Source organism: Crassostrea angulata, chromosome 7 (assembly GCF_025612915.1).
Source record: "Crassostrea angulata isolate pt1a10 chromosome 7, ASM2561291v2, whole genome shotgun sequence".
In the NCBI taxonomy this organism is placed as follows: domain Eukaryota; kingdom Metazoa; phylum Mollusca; class Bivalvia; order Ostreida; family Ostreidae; genus Magallana; species Magallana angulata.
This window is the reverse complement of record NC_069117.1, coordinates 60323832-60344103: the sequence shown is the minus strand read 5'-3', so window position 1 is coordinate 60344103 and position 20272 is coordinate 60323832. Positions and strand designations below refer to the sequence as shown.

The window sequence follows — 20272 nt, the reverse complement described above, 5'->3', positions numbered from 1 at the left end:
GTTAATTCAACTAAAGTGGTAATCAAGATACATGTATGGATACAGGAGCAAACTTTAAATAATTGACCATTCATAGGTATCCAATTCATCAAAAGAGTTTTCTAGAGTGTTTACCTTGGCCCCCTTCTGCCAGTGGATGGTGGGGGTGGGGTTCCCCTGGACGACCACACAGCTCAGGTCGACGTCTGACCCCTCCACCACATCTAGGTACGGATTGGTGTAGGCGATCACTGGACTCACTGTGGAGGTCACAAACATAATAACACACATAGTATATATATATATACATCTGCACCCTGTAAAGTCTAGAGTTTTTCAAGGTATAAAAAGATCACTATAATTTTAAAATACATCGTTTTGTAGCAAACACCATATTATACAAGTATGCATCAATACTGTAATGTTGATGAGTAGAGTGACTTGGGACAAAATATCACCGTTTTGTGGTGCGAAATCCAGAGAATAACTTGGACGTACCTATTCCTGTGATGCTGAGGAAAGCAGTGGCTTCTTGGATTCCAAACTGGTTCTGGGCCACACAGGTGTAGCGTCCTTCATCAGTGTGCTCCACGTCTGGGGAACAGAGGAGATGAATCAGAGACAGACAGTGCTGTTACTGTTTACAGCTTTATATAATCAGAGACAGACAGTGCTGTAACTGTTTACAGCTTTATATAATCAGAGACAGACAGTGCTGTAACTGTTTACAGCTTTATATAATCAGAGACAGACAGTGCTGTTACTGTTTACAGCTTTATATAATCAGAGACAGACAGTGCTGTTACTGTTTACAGCTTTATATAATCAGAGACAGACAGTGCTGTAACTGTTTACAGCTTTATATAATCAGAGACAGACAGTGCTGTAACTGTTTACAGCTTTATATAATCAGAGACAGACAGTGCTGTAACTGTTTACAGCTTTATATAATCAGAGACAGACATGGCTGTAACTGTTTACAGCTTTATATAATCAGAGACAGACAGTGCTGTAACTGTTTACAGCTTTATATAATCAGAGACAGACAGTGCTGTTATTGTTTACAGCTTTATATAATCAGAGACAGACAGTGCTGTAACTGTTTCCAGCTTTATATAATCAGAGACAGACAGTGCTGTTACTGTTTTCAGCTTTATATAATCAGAGACAGACAGTGCTGTAACTGTTTACAGCTTTATATAATCAGAGACAGACAGTGCTGTAACTGTTTACAGCTTTATATAATCAGAGACAGACATGGCTGTAACTGTTTACAGCTTTATATAATCAGAGACAGACAGTGCTGTAACTGTTTACAGCTTTATATAATCAGAGACAGACAGTGCTGTTATTGTTTACAGCTTTATATAATCAGAGACAGACATGGCTGTAACTGTTTACAGCTTTATATAATCAGAGACAGACAGTGCTGTAACTATTTACAGCCTTATATAATCAGATCAAGATTAAATTTTCTTGATCCAGCATTTTTTTCTTATGTTACTGATAATGATAAACGGGTTCATTACTGTAAATTCTCAATTAAATGACAGGAATTTATCTCAGTGTAAAATCGCGAGAAGAACATCTGGCACATTTTAAAATCTTGCTTCAATTTTTCGGGCACATGTAACCTATTTAAAAATATAATGAAAAATTGGTGTTCACAATTTCATATTCTCGTGATTTGATGCAAAACAATAGAATCACAAAATTAAGTTCTCGCTTAAATAAGGAATCTACAGTAATTGCCAAAGCCAAAAAGTGCTGTTTTTCCCCAATATTAAGACTAAAAATTCCCAATTCACTAGCCCATGAAAAAATGACAGATGATGTCATAATTTGCATTGCTTATAGTCTGAAAGTTCAAACATATTGTACAAGTTATCTAAAATTTTCATTCCTGTAAAATATCAAAAGTAGAAATCATGGCGGTGTGCTTAATTGTTGAAGTTTATAAGATCAGAGCTGAGTTGCTATATTTACTCTAGATGTCTCACTACAGTAAATATCATCAAAAAACATGAAATCAAGAGAAATAATATTGAAAAGGATGAATACTTCTTGTTTTGCTCTTCATTTTAAATATCCTTTTATATATTAGTTTAAAAAATTTGCCGATACACTGCTGAAAATTCTCAATGTCCCATTTTGACACTATTTTCCCCACTGCATGGGCACCCTATCCAGTGTTAATAGGTAGAACAATATTTCATTGATCTGCTCCATCTTTCACCTACTGTAAACAAAGAGATTGCCAGCCTTATCTTGGTTGAAGCGACCGCCTGTCTTGATCGGATTCCCCTTGAACAGCCAGTAGATCTTGGGGGTGGGGTCCCCCACAGCCTCACAGGGCAGGGATGCATTGGTAGAGATATCAGCCCCGAGGTTAAATGGAGCCTTGGTAATCCTTGGATCAGCTGAAAATACAAAGAAAACAACAATGTAAAATCATATTCATTGACTCTGTTGTCTATCTTTTAAAATGATTTTATAATTATGATCCCCCCTGAAACATAAGTGGCATTTTATTTACCCTCAAATACCCCAGCATAAACAAAGTATAATAAACATAAAGTTTTATTTGCATTTGGCCATAATAGTTTGGTGATGATAATTAGTCAACAGTCATACAGGAATGAAAAATGTTGAGCTAGTTCAAGCTGATAAATATCTGTAAGTAGAGGTAATGCTTGCAAATCTGGCAAATGTTTATCACATACATGTAATACTTTGTTTACAGTGACAATGAATGGTTCGAAAGAATACTGCCAGCTGACTGGTCTAGACTACTGACCTCCGACTTCTAGGTCCACGATGACAGAGTCACTTCCTGCGGGGTTGGTGGCGATACACATGTACTCCCCCTCGTCCTGCTCCTGGGCCCCCAGTATGGACAGGTCACCATTGGCCGATATCTTGACGTAGGACAACTGCTTCAACTATAAACAACATAACATCCTCACGTCATCCTTAGTTACAGCAGACTCAACAGCTTCCACCTCACCACTCTCTCCTTTACTTAACTTTCTCAACTTTCTTGTCATTATTGATTATTTTTCACATACATTAGCTGTTTAATCCTTTACCTTTAAAATATCATCAAACTCTTATGTTTCCTGTAAGCTCTTACATAGATAACAAATGCTACACTGAACCGACCTCTAGCTCGCCCTTGAACCAGTGGATTTCCGGTGGAGGGATGCCTTTAGCGGAGCAGTGGAGGTTTGCCGTGTCTCCACTCCCCACTACCACCTTCTTCTCGTACATGTCAATCTGGGGCCGCTCTGGAATCACACACAGACCATCAAATGGCAATTAATAGTAATCAAACACTCACTCTCATCTCCACTACAGGATAGAATTCAACAAACTTACATGAACAGACATGTATTAACATGCATGAAGAAGAAGCAATACAATAGTTAAAAGGGCTAGATGATTGTGGCCAAATTTAGGCTATATTTACCTCGTTAAGACAATGAGCTCTGTTAAGTTATAATATTTAGACTCTTTCTTTGCTTAATATTGTTTTATGGCCAAAAACATCATTATAGAAAAACTGTCTTAATCAAAATAACCATGCAAAGAACTTCTGTGTTGGCAATTTCAAACATTTGAGAGAGGTAAAGATCAACTACATTTGTGTAGGAGGCCATCGATTGATGTTTACAGACACTGTGATAAGATGACAGCATGAGCGTTGATGCGGTTACCAATGTACTCGAGCGTTGCTTTGGCCGTGTCCTGTCCCGCCAGGTTCTCTGCCAGACAGCTGTACTCCCCCCCGTCACTCCGCTCCATGTTGGAGATGGTCAGCTGGTTCTGGTTGACTTGCATTCGGTTGTTGGGAATCACAAGAGCTCCATTTCTCAACCAGTAATAAGCGGGCAGAGGAAACCCATCTCCATAGCAGTTCAAGGTCACCCTGTCTCCGACCTTGAAGGTCTGCTCTGCCGGCTTGATGTAAACCTCAGGGGGGACTGTCAACATAAATCTTTACATCCTTATCTAACATTCTTAACTTCAAGTCACAAAGCCGCAAAACAACTTCAATTCATTTATATGAGCTCTTTAAAAAGCTTGACTCCACATCAACTATGACTTTTATGGATGATATTTCCCTGAACAGTTATCATACTGATATTAGACAGAAATATACCCCATGGAACTGACCTTGAACCCTGAGAAACAGCTTCTCCTGGGAGTATCCGCCCTCATTCCCAATCCTACACACGTACTGACCCTCATGGCTCAGGTCTACATGTCTGTCAACATTAAAATAATTAAACTTTAAATTAATAATTTACCTAACTCTATATATGCAAATATAAAAGATTAATAAAATCTAAAATCCCTAGTAACCAAGGTAAATAAATAACATTTCATCTGTGAGATAAATACAAACATTTGGATGCATAAATATTCAAAATTAACAACTGAACAATTGAACTGAAATTATCAATTCAGGGTTACTGCATATGTTTTAAGTGAGGTAACAAGAGGCCTATCGGCCACGTCTCTCACCTGAACAAAAGTTTTTGTATCATTCTACTTCAATGATATTTCTGTAAGTGTTAAGTGAGGAAATAGGAAAAACCATCTTAAAAAACTGTTATTTGAACATTACAATATATTATAAACTAAACAATCTCTTCAAGAAGGTTATTATCTTTAAACAACCAAATTAAACATTATGATACTAGTATATGACAGTAACTTCAGAGAAACATGAATTAAGTTAAAAAAATACAAAGCCTTGACATTATGCCAATGATTTATACAATTCAAAAGCATATCCTAGTGAATTTTACACAGAACTACCAAGCATTGATCTCAGACCAACAGAGAAAGTAGTCAGGGAACAGAGAACAACAAATCATAGAAGAACACAGTACTCACCGAATGAAGAGAGAGCCATTGTTAAAGTTGGTGAACTGCTGATTCTGTCTAACGACGCCCCCGGGGCCGTACCATGTGACGTTGTAAGGGACGGTGCTGTATACAATACACGTCAGAACGGCATTGTCTCCCGGCAACACGGACACATTAACAGTGGGGGCTATATCAGGCGGAGGCTCTACACAGGAAAAATTCTCTACATCAACTTGTTGTGATCATTTTGCTAAACATTAAACTTAGCTCTGGTACCAGAAAACCTTGAGAATCTCACTTTCACTTTTGTTAAAAAACTGAATTCTTGATTTGTAATTTTTCAATTATAAAGAAACTATGATAAAAGCTATAGAATATTAGTTTTATGACCCTAAAGCAAGAAACATAGCATTGAAAATCTTAAAACCCCGTGAGGATGCCTATGGCCTTGAGTCTAATCATAACCCACACTGTAAATTAACTCCTTATTACAGAGCCAATGGCCTTGAACTAATCATGGCCCCCACTCTTGATTAACTCCTTATTACAGAGCCAATGACCTTGAACTACTCATGACCCCCACTCTTGATTAACTCCTTATTACAAAGCCAATGACCTTGAACTACTCATGACCCCCACTCTTGATTAACTCCTTATTACAGAGCCAATGACCTTGAACTACTCATGACCCCCACTCTTGATTAACTCCTTATTACAGTGCTAATGTCCTTGACCTAGTCATGACCCCCACTCTAGATTAACATCTTATTACAGTGCAAATGACCTTGACCTAACCGTGACACTGTAGATTAACATCTTATTACAGTGCTAATGACCTTGACCAAACATGACCAACAATGTTGATTAACTCCTTATTACAGTGCTAATGACCTTGACCTAACCGTGACCCAGACATTGACTCTTTGATACCGACCGCTGATGTCCAGTAGAGTAGTCCTGGCCTTGCTCCCTGATGGACTAGTGGCATTACAGGTGTAGATTCCCTCATCACTTGCACTCGCCCGGGTCACCTGATATGTAGCATTACCCGACTCCCTGAAAGGAGAAACCATAATGCACACCTCAACCCATATGTAGTAAGGAGGAAATAAAAATGCTTTCTCAACAGCTCAACTGTTAAAAGAAGTAAGCACTATAATCCTCTATTTGTAAATAAAATCACACATTGTTATTCAATTGATCTTCTTTCCTTCAATTGAAGGACATGACTTTCTGATTATCTGAATCCATTGTGAGATAAACCAGTCTTACTGGAACAAGACCTCAGATCCTTCCCTCAGTCCATTCTTGTACCACTGGACAGTGAACGGTATCACAGACTCCACTACACACACGATGGTGGCGGTGCTGTGGTAGAAGCCCCGCGTAATCTCTGGCATGTACACGGTGGGTGGTGCCGGTTTGCGGGGACTGATGGCTGTGGGGGTAGTCCTCCATAACTCATGCCCCTTGTCATCCTCACCTACCACCTAACAACAGAAATTCACCATACAAATCTTCTCAACAGAGATAAACATTTACAATTGCAAATACTTTTTCAGTTGTGAAACTGCTTCATCAATGTAGTATATGTTATTTTGAAATTGAAGTGCTGTTACCTTGACTTTAAAGTGTCTGTTTCCTTGACTTTGAAATGACTGTTACCTTGACTTTTAGGTGTCTGTAACCTTGACTTTGAAATGACTGTTACCTTGACTTTGAAGTGTTACCTTAATATAGAAGTAGCCAGATGGAGGTTTGAAGGCCTCGGTCCGGTAAATGTTCTTCAGCTCTGGGTCAGCTTGGAGGGGATACTCGGTCAGAGCGACCCCATTTAGACTGACCAGCTGCAGCCTCTGTAGGAGACCAGGGGGGTCAAGGTCCGTGGTGTTGACCAGAATGTGGCTCCTTACACCTGTAATAACAATCCAGTGTAAGGTAAAGAGTACAGACTAGAGATCTGGTCAGCAACCATCCTATCTTACACACCAAAATGTAATGAAATCAATGTCTTATTCAGTTTCACATACATGAAATCAACAATATGGTACATGCTCTACCTTCCAAGGGCCGTAACTCTGTGGATGTGATATGAGTCGGTCGCTGCTTGGCAAACCCAGCAGCAAAGTCAAATTTACTGAGCCCAGTGATTCTGAGCGTGTGAGCACTGCTGCTGTCCACTCGTAGGCGCCACTTGCCTGGCGGTGGATCTCGGACATACACCACCTTGACGTTCTTGATGTCCAGTAACTCCCCTAGCCCATTATTTACTGTGACCTCAGCCCCTGAATCATCAACCAAAAACTTGCTTTGATTCATTCACTTACTTTTATTAATATGATATGTTGGGTTTTTTGTGTGTATAATTAAGACAAATTTGTACAGATCATAATTTATTGGAATGATTAAAGATTTAAAATCAAATTCCAATAATATTCAGGCATAAGGAATGAGAAGCACTCTTTGAGTTTTATTGAAACAGGTAAATACACAGTTAGGTTAAATGTAGGCATACATTAATTTTTGAGTATTCAGATGAAGATGTTCACCTTTTGGGTTGTAGAGTCTGAGGTCAGGGTTAGCGCCGCTGAGGGATACGGTGAATTCCTGGAGTTTGGAGTCGATTGGGATCTGTAAGAACTGGGAGTTGCCTCGGTCCTGGTCTACAGACATCAAGTTAACCTTCCTCGCCTGGACAGTCAGACGCACAAAGTTCAACACCTGCGGTCAAAAGTCACAGTTATAAACAACATTTGTTTCTATGCATATTAGCAGCAGTTCTGAAGCTCTCCGTCTGAAAAAATTTGGATGTACAACCTGGGAGTTAATGTTCCATACGTGTTAAAAAAATTATGGCACACAAAAAATTGCGCTAGTATAATCACCAGCCCTGTAAAGTGAAGAAGTGCAGTTATTTACATGTAAAAATGGTGACTCTAGATGTGCACATGAATTTAACATACTTCTTTTTCCAAGATCAGTTAGCATATTTAAGAAAAATGTGGGTAAAGTAACAATATTATTGAGTAATAGATTGCCTGAAGAATTTAATGGTACTATTTTTGACAAAAATAAGATTAATCTGTCCAAAACTATATAGTGTAATTTTTTTGTGCGCCATAAATTGCAATTTTGACTGTAGCTCTTATAGGTTGTAAATTTTTTTCATACCGGGATCTACAGACCTGCGACTACAAACTCATGTGTTAACTCTCAATGAACAAAGTTGATATCAATACAAAATTCAAGTTTATTCATGGTTATACAGAAGATCACAATACAACAAAACAATAACAGCACAACTTAGTTCCATACTTTCACAATGATATGTATACATATTAACTCACTTGTTTCATCATGCACATGCTAACTCAAACTGTTAGCAACTTATTCATTTAGTTGCCTTGGATGACTTGATTAACAAGGCTGATTCATTAACCTGGCTAATTTGTATTAACTGGCTAACTTGTTTCACAAGGCAGACTCATCAATCTGGCCTAGCATTTGCATAAGCTAACTGATTTGATTCACAAGGTTCATTCATTAACCTGGCTAATTTGTATTAACTGGCTAACTCGTTTTGCAAGGCAGACTCATTAATCTGGCCTAGTATTTGTATAAGCTAACTGATTTGATTCACAAGGCTGTTTCATTAACCTGGCTAATTTGTATAACTGGCTAACTTGTTTCACAAGGCAGACTCATTAATTGGGCCTAGTATTTGTATAACCTGACTGACTTGATTCAGAAGGCAGACTCATTTAAACTGGATTATTTGTGTTAGCTGGCTAACTTGTTTTACAAGGCAGACTTATCAACCTGGATTATTTGTTTTAGCTGGCTGGCCTGATTTGCCTGGTTGACTTGGTTTACCTGGAATATGGTTTATCTGATTTATCATTTTACCTGGTTTATCAGTTTTACCTGGTTTATCATTTTACCTGATATATCATTTTACCTGGTTTATCAGTTTTACCTGGTTGACTTGTTCTTTCTTCAGTTGGAACACCTGGCCAGAGCTAGTGGAGGCTATCCTCTCGTAGATCTTGTATCCAGGGCTATGCGGCTTCCCGCAATCTCCCGTCAAAACAAACACTACCTACAATGAGGATCATCAAATGCATAACTGTTGTCTCACATGGAGAAAAGTTTTATAAAGTCAAACAAAAATGCATAAAAGACTTAAATTTAATTGGCTTTTTGATTTCCTAAAAGCATATGAGCCCTTTAGTTTGAGTGCTGTGATCTAAGCTTTGTGTCCTATGATCTAAGCTTTGTGTGCTGTGGTCTAAGCTATGTGACCTGTGATCTAAGCTTTGTGACCTGTGATCTAAGCTTTGTGTGCTGTGATCTAAGCTTTGTGTGCTGTGATCTAAGCTTTGTGACCTGTGTTCTAAGCTTTGTGACCTGTGTTCTAAGCTTTGTGACCTGTGATCTAAGCTTTGTGACCTGTGTTCTAAGCTTTGTGACCTGTGATCTAAGCTTTGTGTGCTGTGATCTAAGCTTTGTGACCTGTGATCTAAGCTTTGTGTCCTATGATCTAAGCTATGTGTGTTGTGATCTAAGCTTTGAGTGCTGTGATCTAAGCTTTGTGACCTGTGATCTAAGCTTTGTGTGCCGAGATCTAAGCTTTGTGACCTGGGATCTAAGCTTTGTGACCTGTGATCTAAGCTTTGTGACCTGTGATCTAAGCTTTGTGTGCTGTGATCTAAATTTTGTGTGCTGTGATCTAAGCTTTTGTATGAGGGTCTGACCTGACTCTGTTTCTGCTGAATTAGTGCCAGCACTTCCTCCCCCAGATAGAAGTCTTTAGACAGGGCGTCAGTGAACACATAGATGTAGGAGTTAGGGAGGGACACATCCAGGGCCTCCTTAATGGCCCGCACACTCATCTCCGGACAGTCTCCACCCCCCTGGACATACAGATTCCGTAACTCACTTTGAAACTCATCTGGATCCTTGGTGATAACAATTGGACCAACATCTGGAAGACAAAACTGTAAACTCTCAGTTCTCTTCCTATCCATGCAACTGATGTATGGATCCATGACACAAAATTTATAAAATACAATAATTCAAGCAAATTCAGATCAAATATTTTCTTAGATAGAACATAATTAATCTGGCCACATATACAGTCAAACTCGTTATATTATCTCGAACTAAATGGGACTGGTTAAAAACTTACTATTCGAGATATATGTATTAAAGGTAAAATACTTAAAGTTTAAGTGTGTGGGACATACAAGTCACTTCAGCATATACAATGTATTCGCGCTATCGGTGTTCGAGATACCGAAGTTCAACTGTATTTGTAAGTTTTCCTTAAACGTTTTGAATCCAAAGAGGGTTAACCCATTTGTTACACTGGTATCAATCAAATAATCTCCATATTTATATTACAGCCAATGTCTATTATTACCATCACTTAATCTCACAATTAAATTTTTTCATTTACTCATCTTTAACTTATTTGATAACACATATTTTGACTGCATGTTCATCCAGGCATCAAACTTATCTCATTTAAAACAAGACTTTAGACAGACTTTTTGGTCATAAACAACCAAAGCTTTAATAGAAACAGTGGATAAGAGAAAGGAAAAAGTCAAAGACAAACCAATAAACAATTCCTAGATGACTTCAAATGGTTGACAAACCAGTTTACATTATGTGCTTGTTATCCAATATTATAAATTCTAATAACAAAATCTGTCTAAGTTATTTTTCATTCACTTTTGACAATTTTCAACAAAAAGAAACAAATCTTTCAATTAAGTACAATTAAAATCAACAAAAAAAAATTCCAGATTTCTTCATTGATGCGGCATCTGCTTTTTCCTGCAGAGGCTCAAAGGAACAGATTCCTTACAGAAATTTATAAAAGGAAATGTTGACATTTTTCCTCCATTCAGAGGTACTTGGGACATCTTGCACATTTTTCATGTTATCAATCGGGGTACGTTTCATGTAGTGTGCAAGGCAAAGTCATAGATATTTTTATATTTGGTTGCATGTGTATTGAATCCTGAAGTGATAGAGGGAGCATTTCAAAACAGAAAAACTAGACTTTTCATTCCAGTGTATGAATGTAGTTTGGGCACAAACAGAAGATATTTATGTGTGATATCGAAATATTAAACAAACATAGGTAATCACAGATTACAAAGCTCACCGAGACGAGACATCACCCTTATGAGACTTCACCTTTATGAAATCACCTTTATTTTATTAAATGAAAATCATACTTTATGATCTTGGATATTCATGGATTCTGTTTTGACACAATATCGTATATCATCTGCTTAAAAATTGTATGATAATCATATGTTCATATGTTAATCAATACAATAATATAAAATTAAATATTGCATCCTATCATATTAACAACACATATCATATAATACAATAAAATACCATGATAATAAACAATGATGAGATATGATATTGTAACTTATGATATGACATTGTATTGTGTTATACGTTATTGTATTTGATCAAATAATACAATATCATAATATATACAACAATATAGTATTATATTACAATATCATATTATATAATACATCATAATATGAAACATATGATATTATATTGTATAATATAGCATGATATTGTACGATACTGTATCAATTTTGATACATAATATGATATTGGATCATATGATACAATATTATTTAAAACAAAATTGTATTATATCAAATGATACAATATTATGTGATAAAGTAAAATATTATATAATACAATAATATATTATACATATTGTATCATATGATACGATAATATATTTTACAATATCATACAATACAATTTCATGTGATGTGATAATATATCATCTTATAAACCGATATCATATTATACAATATCGTATGATACAATATTATATAATATTACAGTATCGTATTATACAATTTCATGTGATATAATTCTATATTACAGAAACTAATATCATACAATACAAAATCGTATGATACAATATTATAGAATATACAATATTGTATCTTAGGATACAATATTATATTTTGCAATATCTTATGTAAAAGTATCATGTGATTTAATAATAAATTAATAATATAATATTATACAATATTGTATCAAATATACAATACTTTACATAACTATATCATGATACAATATCATAACATAAAATATCAAATAAATTGATACAATATCATATCGTATCATATAACTTTTTATAATATAACATATGATATCATATTGTATCATATTAAACAATATTGTTTCATACCATACAATACTATATCATAGGAATCATGTTATATCATCTATCTATCGAGAAGGTTTGAGTGAGTTAGGAGATTTCTTTAGCATCCTTGATAATGGAGATCAGGCTCTGCATCTGAAGCAACCTCTGCGTTTCATTTATAATATAGTTCAATCAACTATGCAAGCTATCATCTATAAAACATGTGACCTGTTCCAAAAAAACTTAACCTCATCCAGCATCCAAAACCTATGGCTCAGATTCAGCATTCAAGCCTGTCAGGTGCATCAGTATACATAAGACACATCTCCATGCAAGTTTGGTAAAGTTCAGACCAGTAATAACTAAGATATCATCATCAGAGGGTACTAGCAATTAAAACCTTAACCTGCTCCAGCATTCGCAACCTTTGACTCAGATTCAACATACATGCCTGTCAGGTGCATCTGTATTATAAGACACACCATCCATTCAAGTTTGGTGAAGTTAGGACCTGTAATAACTTAGATATATTTTTTAGCATCCTTGATAATGGAGATCAAGCTCTGCATCTAAAGCTTCCGCTGTGATTCATTCATATTACAATTTAATCAACTATGCAAGTTTGAAAAAGTACTACCGGTATTATCTATTAAACATGTGACCTGTTCCAAAAAACTTAACCATATCCAGCATCTGAAACCAATGGCTCAGACTCAGCATTCTGTCAGGTGCATCAGTATCATAAGACACAACATCCATGGAAGTCTGGTGAAGCTAGGACAAGTAATAACTAAGATATAATCATCAGAGGGCACCTGTTTCAAAAACTTTAACCAGCTCTAAAAACCTTAACCTCCTTCAGCATCCGAAACCTATGGCTCAGATTCAGCATTCAAGCCTGTCTGGTGCATCAGTATCATAAGACGCACAATCCATGGAAGTCTGGTGAAGGTAGGACAAGTAGTAACTAAGATATAATCATCAGAGGGCACCTGCAACAAAAACTTTAACCAGCAATAAAAACCTTAACCTCCTTCAGCATCTGTAACCTATAGCTCAGATTCAGCACTCAAGCCTGCCTGGTGCATCAGTATCATAAGACACACCATCCATGCAAGTTTGGTGAAGTACGGACCAGCAGTAACTTAAATATTGCTATCAAAGGGCACCTCGAAAAAAACTTTAACCTGCTCCAAAAACCTTAACCTCCTCCAGCATCCGAAACCTATAGCTCAGATTCAGCACTCAAGCCTGTCTGGTGCATCAGTATCATAAGACACACCATCCATGCAAGTTTGGTGAAGTACGGACTTGCAGTAACTTAGATATTGCTATCAAAGGGCACTTGCAACAAAAACTTTAACTTGGTCCAACAACCTTAACCTCCTCCAGCATCTGAAATTTAGGACTCAGATTCAGCATCCAAGTCTTTCTAGTCCATAAGTAGGTCCAGATGCATCATCCATGCAAGTTTGGTGAAGATAGGACAAGTAATAGCTTATATACAGGACCTGCAACAAAAACTTTAACCAGGTCCGGATGCCGACACCGACGCCGAGGGTATAGCATAAGCTCACCCTGACTTCGTCTCGGTGAGCTAAAAAGTGGGGGAGGCAGAAACTTTATTAAACTGGTACAGAGTATAAAAATATCTTCAAATATAATTTTAAAAATATATGATCAGCTATACGTGGTCTGAATAATAATAAGTGAAAGGAGAATATTTAGCATGTTAAGTGTTTCAGTGCCAGAAGGTTCTACAACTCCATTCATCAGCATATAAATGCATGTATTTTCTTGTGTGTTTTGATCCACCTTACAAATCCATCATTCTACAATGTCTTAAGCGGATCAGGAAGTATCTCACTGGGAACTTGAAAAGTTGTTGTTGATAATTGATGGCATATAAAACTAATGGTGTTAAAACAAATGCGAAGAATCTTGTTCTTTACCCAAAATCCCCATAACTAAAAACCCCCCTAAAACCACGTAAAAACTAAAATGAATGATTGGTTTTGTTCAAAGTAAATTGGTCTGATTAACAGAAATATCAGTTAATTAAACGGGGTTTTGTGCAGGCTAAAATTAATCATGTACTTGTTTCCACTCTTTAAAAAAATACCAGCTGTAGAACTAAGTCACTTCAAAGATTGTGGATAAACTTAATTTAAATGATACCAATCTCTTTCTTTATCTGACAATGCAGTTCAATAGCAGCTTGGCATGCATCCCCAGAGTTATAAGAATTGCCATCTGTAACATTGCAGCTGAACTGTTCACCCCCCCCCCCCCCTTCCCCAACCCAACTATTTTTTAAACTTTGTAGCTTCAAGACATGCAGTCTCCAATTTGATATATTACCAGAATAATTCATAATCAGTAGATCATGAATTTAAAAAAAAACACAGAAATTTCTCATGATCTGATATCTAGGGCTATGTTTAGACGTCTGACAGTGAACAGAACTGGACAAAAAACGGTGGCACGCAGGTGCCCTCAGTCAGTGTTATACAGAGGCCCCAGTGTTCAGATACTCAAAGGCTCCTTCTATAATACATCCTCCACCGAGTCTCACCACTCTTGCTTCCCATTTGATATAATATGAAAGAAACTTTTGAATCCCACTATCAACTTTAAACTGCTATCTACTTTATTTAAATGAGAATTGGTCTATCCCTAACATAAAAGACAAATTGTTATAATCTTCCCTTCTCAACTTGAACCTAAAAAACAATTGTGTCAAGGTCATTCACTATCAGATTGAAAAACCTAATTCTTTTTGATTATATGGCTTTTGATCCGAACTTTCAAATTGACCAATTTAAACTGAACAGTGAAATTTTGATCCGAACTTTCAAATTGACCAATTCAAACTGAACAGTGAAATTATTAGTGTTACTGCCTGGTTTTAAAGTATTTCTACCTAGAGAAATGGTTAAGCTCTATTAGTTTAATACTGTGATGTTGTCAATAAAACTAGTATTCAGAGTCTTAGTTTGCTTTAAATCTAACATTACCTGGTATATTTTTTCCTTAAAAATAATTCTAATTTAAAGGTATTAGGTATTTTGTACATGCAGTAAAGGAAAATAACAGATTTCAATATCAACTTGCAGGTCATGAAATGAAATATTGTGGTGTTATTATGTAATTTTTGTGCCTCAATTGACATGGATGGTGTCATGAATTACAATTAATACACAATATTATTTTAACATGAATTCTTGACTAGTTTCTCACGGTCATTTTCTAAAATATAGGATTTAATTATTGTTACATCAATTTTACTACGTGCTTGACCTACCTGGGTCATGGAATGGAACAAGTACATAATTATAGAGAGGCTTCTCAATACGAGCGAGAGTGGTTGCCATGATCTTAGCTGCCCCGTCTATGACCTGCACTAAGTCATCGTACATAGATCCCGTGATGTCAAACACAAACGCCAGAGTTGCTGCCCCTGGAGGAACGTCTTCCTGAGGGGTGACCAACCCTGGCCACATCACAATGACCAACACAAAGACAACACAGAATCTCCAGCCACCCCAAGCCATGCTCAGTATATCACAGATATGCTTCATTGATGGAATAGTCAATCCAAAGCAGTGTCATAGGAAATAAAAAGGAAATGTATACATCCAACGGGCAGCACCTATTATAAATTCCTCCTTATATGCTTGATTAACACTCGCAGAATTCTGTCTTGTCAGAGAGCTAACGATAAGGCTCATATAATTGTCTTAAACTAATTAAATAGAGAGTTTAATGGTGAGGTGATTACTTGATCCAGTTTGTACCAATGCTCCAGTATCAGCAGCTATATTAGATAAACTTGAGCCACTCTCTGAAGCTGTATCTTGTTCTGAACAGATTAGATTGCAACGTTAAGATGTGATTTATGAGTTTCACCCAGTCAAGAGAGGCCTTTTTTATGTACATTTCTTCATTCACAAAAAAAAATCCTGCATTTAATAAAAAAAAATCTGCAAAAGTACAGATCCTCATGCATATTTCTAGATAACAATAATGAAACTAACAAAAAATGATAAATGCTGTACCTAGAAATTTGTTCTCAAATGTCTGTAATAATGAGACACTTCCTATGTCAAATATACATTTTCAGCATTTGGATGTTAATGAAAAATGTGAGCAATTTTAACATTATTAGCTCATGCATGCACATATCCCACACTTTCACATAACTTAAATTGATACAGTCATAATGTATGGCAATGTTGGCATTAAGTACATTTAATAATTATACAAAAGGAGCAAATCTTATATAAAAATCATCATATCAAAATTTTCTGCAAATCAAACATGTTTTAAATTGGCTTCATCAAAGAAACAAGTACTTCCAAATAAAATTCGGATGGCTATATAAAAAAAAGATTATCATTGTTTTGTGATGTAGTGTGCTTTCTTGAAGGTTTTGCAACCGTGATTTGTTTTTACATTGAGTATATACTGAACATAATGACTGATTTCCAGAATTTATCAATTTTGTCACGAAAATGCATTTTAATCCCCCAAAAAATTCAACTTATGAAAATTATTTTTTAATGTTCTGTATCTTTAATAATATATCCACATAAATGTCATCATATTTATAAGCTCAATTCTAATAGTTTTGTCATAAGAATTAAATTTTAGAAATTTTCCAGTTTTCAGCGATTTTTGTGCAAAACAACATATTTTGACCCCAAAATGCGCGAAAAGTGGCCTGTGGATTTCCGTCAATTCTTTATATGATCATGAGTAGCATATGTCAATAGATTGAATTATATCAAGAAACCTTTTGTTGCAATTACTTTGAAGATGGGTGATTTTTTTAGCTTGATTGACTGGACTATATGGTTGATTGACATTTAGTCCATATAACCTTTGATGTTATCGATTGCTCTGGGCCAACAGCTCAATGACAGCCGCTGCATGGATGAGGTTTGGTGTTGATCTGATCTTCTCGAGTTGGCCTCAGTAGACGTGTTGAATTTCTGATTCGTCTCTGCGTTTTTGGCTTCTTTTTTTTTAGCTGTATCGGTATCTAGACAATATCAGGGATGGTACGATGGTAGAAAGATTCCTTCCTTACTTCTGTATTTCTCAATGTTATTTGAAAGGAATGTACTCCTAAGTCTTAATGGTGTCATTGGTTTGTCTGATGTTTCAATTTTCACTATAAAAAATTAGCCCGTTTTTGATCTTATACATGAGAGTCAACCTGGCTCACTTTCTCCTCACCTCCAGAGTTTGTCAGTCTAGGGAATGAATCATGTCGGATACCGATGAGGTGTTGTGATATCGGTTGGTCACATATCTGGCGGCCCGACGTTGTACCATCTCGGTCTTGTGTTTAACATCCTTTAAGTATGGGTTACCAAACCCTCTTGACAACAATTTGCAAAAAACAGAAGATAATGCAAACACAGTTACAGAATGTGATGTCCTTATCCTAAGTGATTCCATGCTTAAAAGAATACAACCAAAGCGATTTACACCAGAAGGGAAAACTATAATTCGTTTTATAAGAGGAGGCGCAAAGGTGTGTTCAAACTTCGTTGAGAAGTACTATCATAAATTCAACCCAAAATCAGTGTTGATTCACGTTGGAACAAGAGACCTCCACAACAACAACGTAAAAAGTGAGGAATTCTCAGATCTTCTAAAGTTATGTACAACAGTTTGGACACACTCCAAAATATACTTATTACCAATCATATACCGAAAAGATATTAATGCTAGCAAAGTGGATCAGGCAAATGCTGCAATCTATGCAGCTTGTCGTCAATACTCAAAAGTCACTGTTGCAGACCCATTCCAACCAACAGAAGACATGTACCATGATGATGTCCACCTGAACTTTAGAAAAGGCCTACCAGCCATTGTAAAACATTTAAAATTCGCTCTCAACATTGCTCGTGACAATGGAAATGGTCGTCGTCAATCTACCCTGGGCTCGGCGGGAGCCACCACGCGGCACAGCGGATCTCGGCCTGTGAGTAACACCAAATACGAGAACCCTCCTTTGTTCCACTTCCATGGACACCCAGGCAGTGCACCATGGTTTTTTCCGCCTGCGGATCCATGGAGGGCGCCCTGGGCAATTCCCCAGTTCCAACGTTAAAATTGAATAACTGTTCAACTGCTTGAAACATGTTCTATGGCTCATTTAGTACTGAATAACTTTGGAATATTATGATATTTTACTTGCTTTTGTTTTTAATATTAGCTACTTTCTAAAGCCTAAAAAAACACTGTACCAATTTACAGGGAATATTATGATATTTTATTTGCTTTTGTTTTTAATATTAGCTACTTTCTAAAACCTAAAAAAAACACTGTACCAATTTACAAATAGACATATAATAAGTTTTCTTTTTTTCTTTATTTCTTTTTTTTTATATTATCAGATATTACTAGTCTGATTACTATATAATGTCAACATTATTAATAATGGTTAAATTACATAAAACATTCTACAACTCAATTACTCATTTAGCACTGAACAACTTTGTAATACAGTGTATTATGATAATATGTTATTTGTTCTTGTTTTAGATGTAAGCTACTTTTGAAAACCTAAAAAAGCACTGTTCAAATTTACAAAATAGACACATATGTCCATTAAGATATATGTTTATTATCAGATAGCTAGTCTGATTACTGTATAATGTCAGCATTGTAAGGTATTGCTGAAGAATTTTTGTTATCCAAATTGTTGTACTACATATAATGTACTGAATTGTCCCATATAATTACGACATTTCATCACTTTGTTGATGACTTATTGAATACATCGTATATGATGCTTTAACTAATGTCTCTATCCACTATGAATTGTGGGTTTTCAGGAACAAGTAATTTTTTCTTTTTCTTTTTTATTCCATTTTAGTGTTAGCAAAGAATATTTGCTCAAAGATATGCATATACTTATTACAAAAAGTGTATTTTTCCAGTATCCCTTTTCATTTCAATTTAGTATGAAAAAATATTCAAAACACTCCAAACAGTGTAATGCAGATTTTCTGAAGTTGGGTATGTGGAATGTTGAAGGTCTATCAAATGAAAAAATCCAAGATCCTCATTTTCAAAAGCAATTGTCCCAATTTAACATAGCTAGTCTAGTCGAAACCTGGACAGGTGAAACAAACCAATTCAATGGATTTCCTAATCACCAATTAATTCATTCAAGTTTTAGGAAAAAACATAAAAAAGCTAGGCGTTATTCAGGCGGAATACATATCTATGCTAAAACAACAATTATAAATGGTATAAAACCAGTAAGTAATAATCATCCAGATATTTTATGGATCAAACTTGATAAAAGTTTTTTTAGATTACAAAGGGATATTTATCTTGGAGTTGTTTATATTTCTCCTAAATACTCTAACGGCAATGTAAACGACATTGAAGACATATATTCAATTCTGCTAAGTGATATTGTGAAATATAGTAAGTATGGTGATGTAATCATACAAGGTGACTTCAATGCGTACACCAATACCCAACCTGATTTTGTTATGTTTGATTTTGAACACACAAGTTCTGATGATGTTCTATATCAACCAGATAGAATTATGTCAAGAAATAATCTTGACCACAAACATATTAACAATAGTGGCAAATGCCTTTTGAACCTTTGTAAGGAATCTGGTTTACGAATTTTAAATGGTAGAACAACAGGTGACCTAACTGGTCAGCCAACTTGTATAACATATAACGGCTGTAGTCTTGTTGATTATTGTCTTGTATCTAAGGATATTCTGAATTCAGTAGGTTACTTTGAAGTTTTAGATTTTACATCCTTCTCAGACCATCGGCCTATATGTTGTGCAATATTTGACAGTTTTTGCTCAGAACCTTGCTCTGATAGATTAAATAATTTACAACCTATTCCCGGAAAATTTCTGTGGAACAATGATGCAATAGAATCATACACTAATAATATTCAAAGCAGTTTATTTCAAATTAAATTTTCTGAATTTATGAATAATGAATTTCTTGATTGTGAATCAATCTCAAAAGCCTTTAGCTCAATACTTGTTGAATGTGCAGGAATATCAACCAAATTTATTATGAAAACATCAAGAGGCAAACATAAAACAAGGAAAAAACCATGGTTCTCACAGTCATGCTCTGATCTTAGGAATACAGTTAAAAATTATGAGAAACTTGTAAACAAACACCCATTCAATGGTGAATACAGGAAAA

At 35.8% G+C, this 20272-nt stretch overlaps 1 protein-coding gene across 1 annotated transcript in view; it reads right to left on the bottom strand.

Moving 5' to 3' along the window:
• The window catches only part of LOC128156367 (hemicentin-1-like), a 66794-nt gene extending 50699 nt beyond the window's left edge, over positions 1–16095 (bottom strand). Inside the window, exons 1-16 of the mRNA XM_052818473.1 lie at positions 15366–16095; positions 9609–9838; positions 8831–8953; positions 7404–7575; positions 6915–7139; positions 6585–6769; positions 6127–6344; positions 5789–5910; positions 4882–5059; positions 4156–4247; positions 3696–3962; positions 3142–3266; positions 2777–2921; positions 2220–2399; positions 478–573; positions 115–239 (exon numbers count right to left, since the gene is read on the bottom strand). Of these exons, the coding sequence (XP_052674433.1) occupies positions 115–239; positions 478–573; positions 2220–2399; positions 2777–2921; positions 3142–3266; positions 3696–3962; positions 4156–4247; positions 4882–5059; positions 5789–5910; positions 6127–6344; positions 6585–6769; positions 6915–7139; positions 7404–7575; positions 8831–8953; positions 9609–9838; positions 15366–15642 (2760 nt within the window). The 5' untranslated portion in view covers positions 15643–16095. The remainder of the gene's footprint in view (positions 1–114; positions 240–477; positions 574–2219; positions 2400–2776; positions 2922–3141; positions 3267–3695; positions 3963–4155; positions 4248–4881; positions 5060–5788; positions 5911–6126; positions 6345–6584; positions 6770–6914; positions 7140–7403; positions 7576–8830; positions 8954–9608; positions 9839–15365) is intronic.
• Between the last annotated feature and the right edge of the window lie 4177 nt (positions 16096–20272).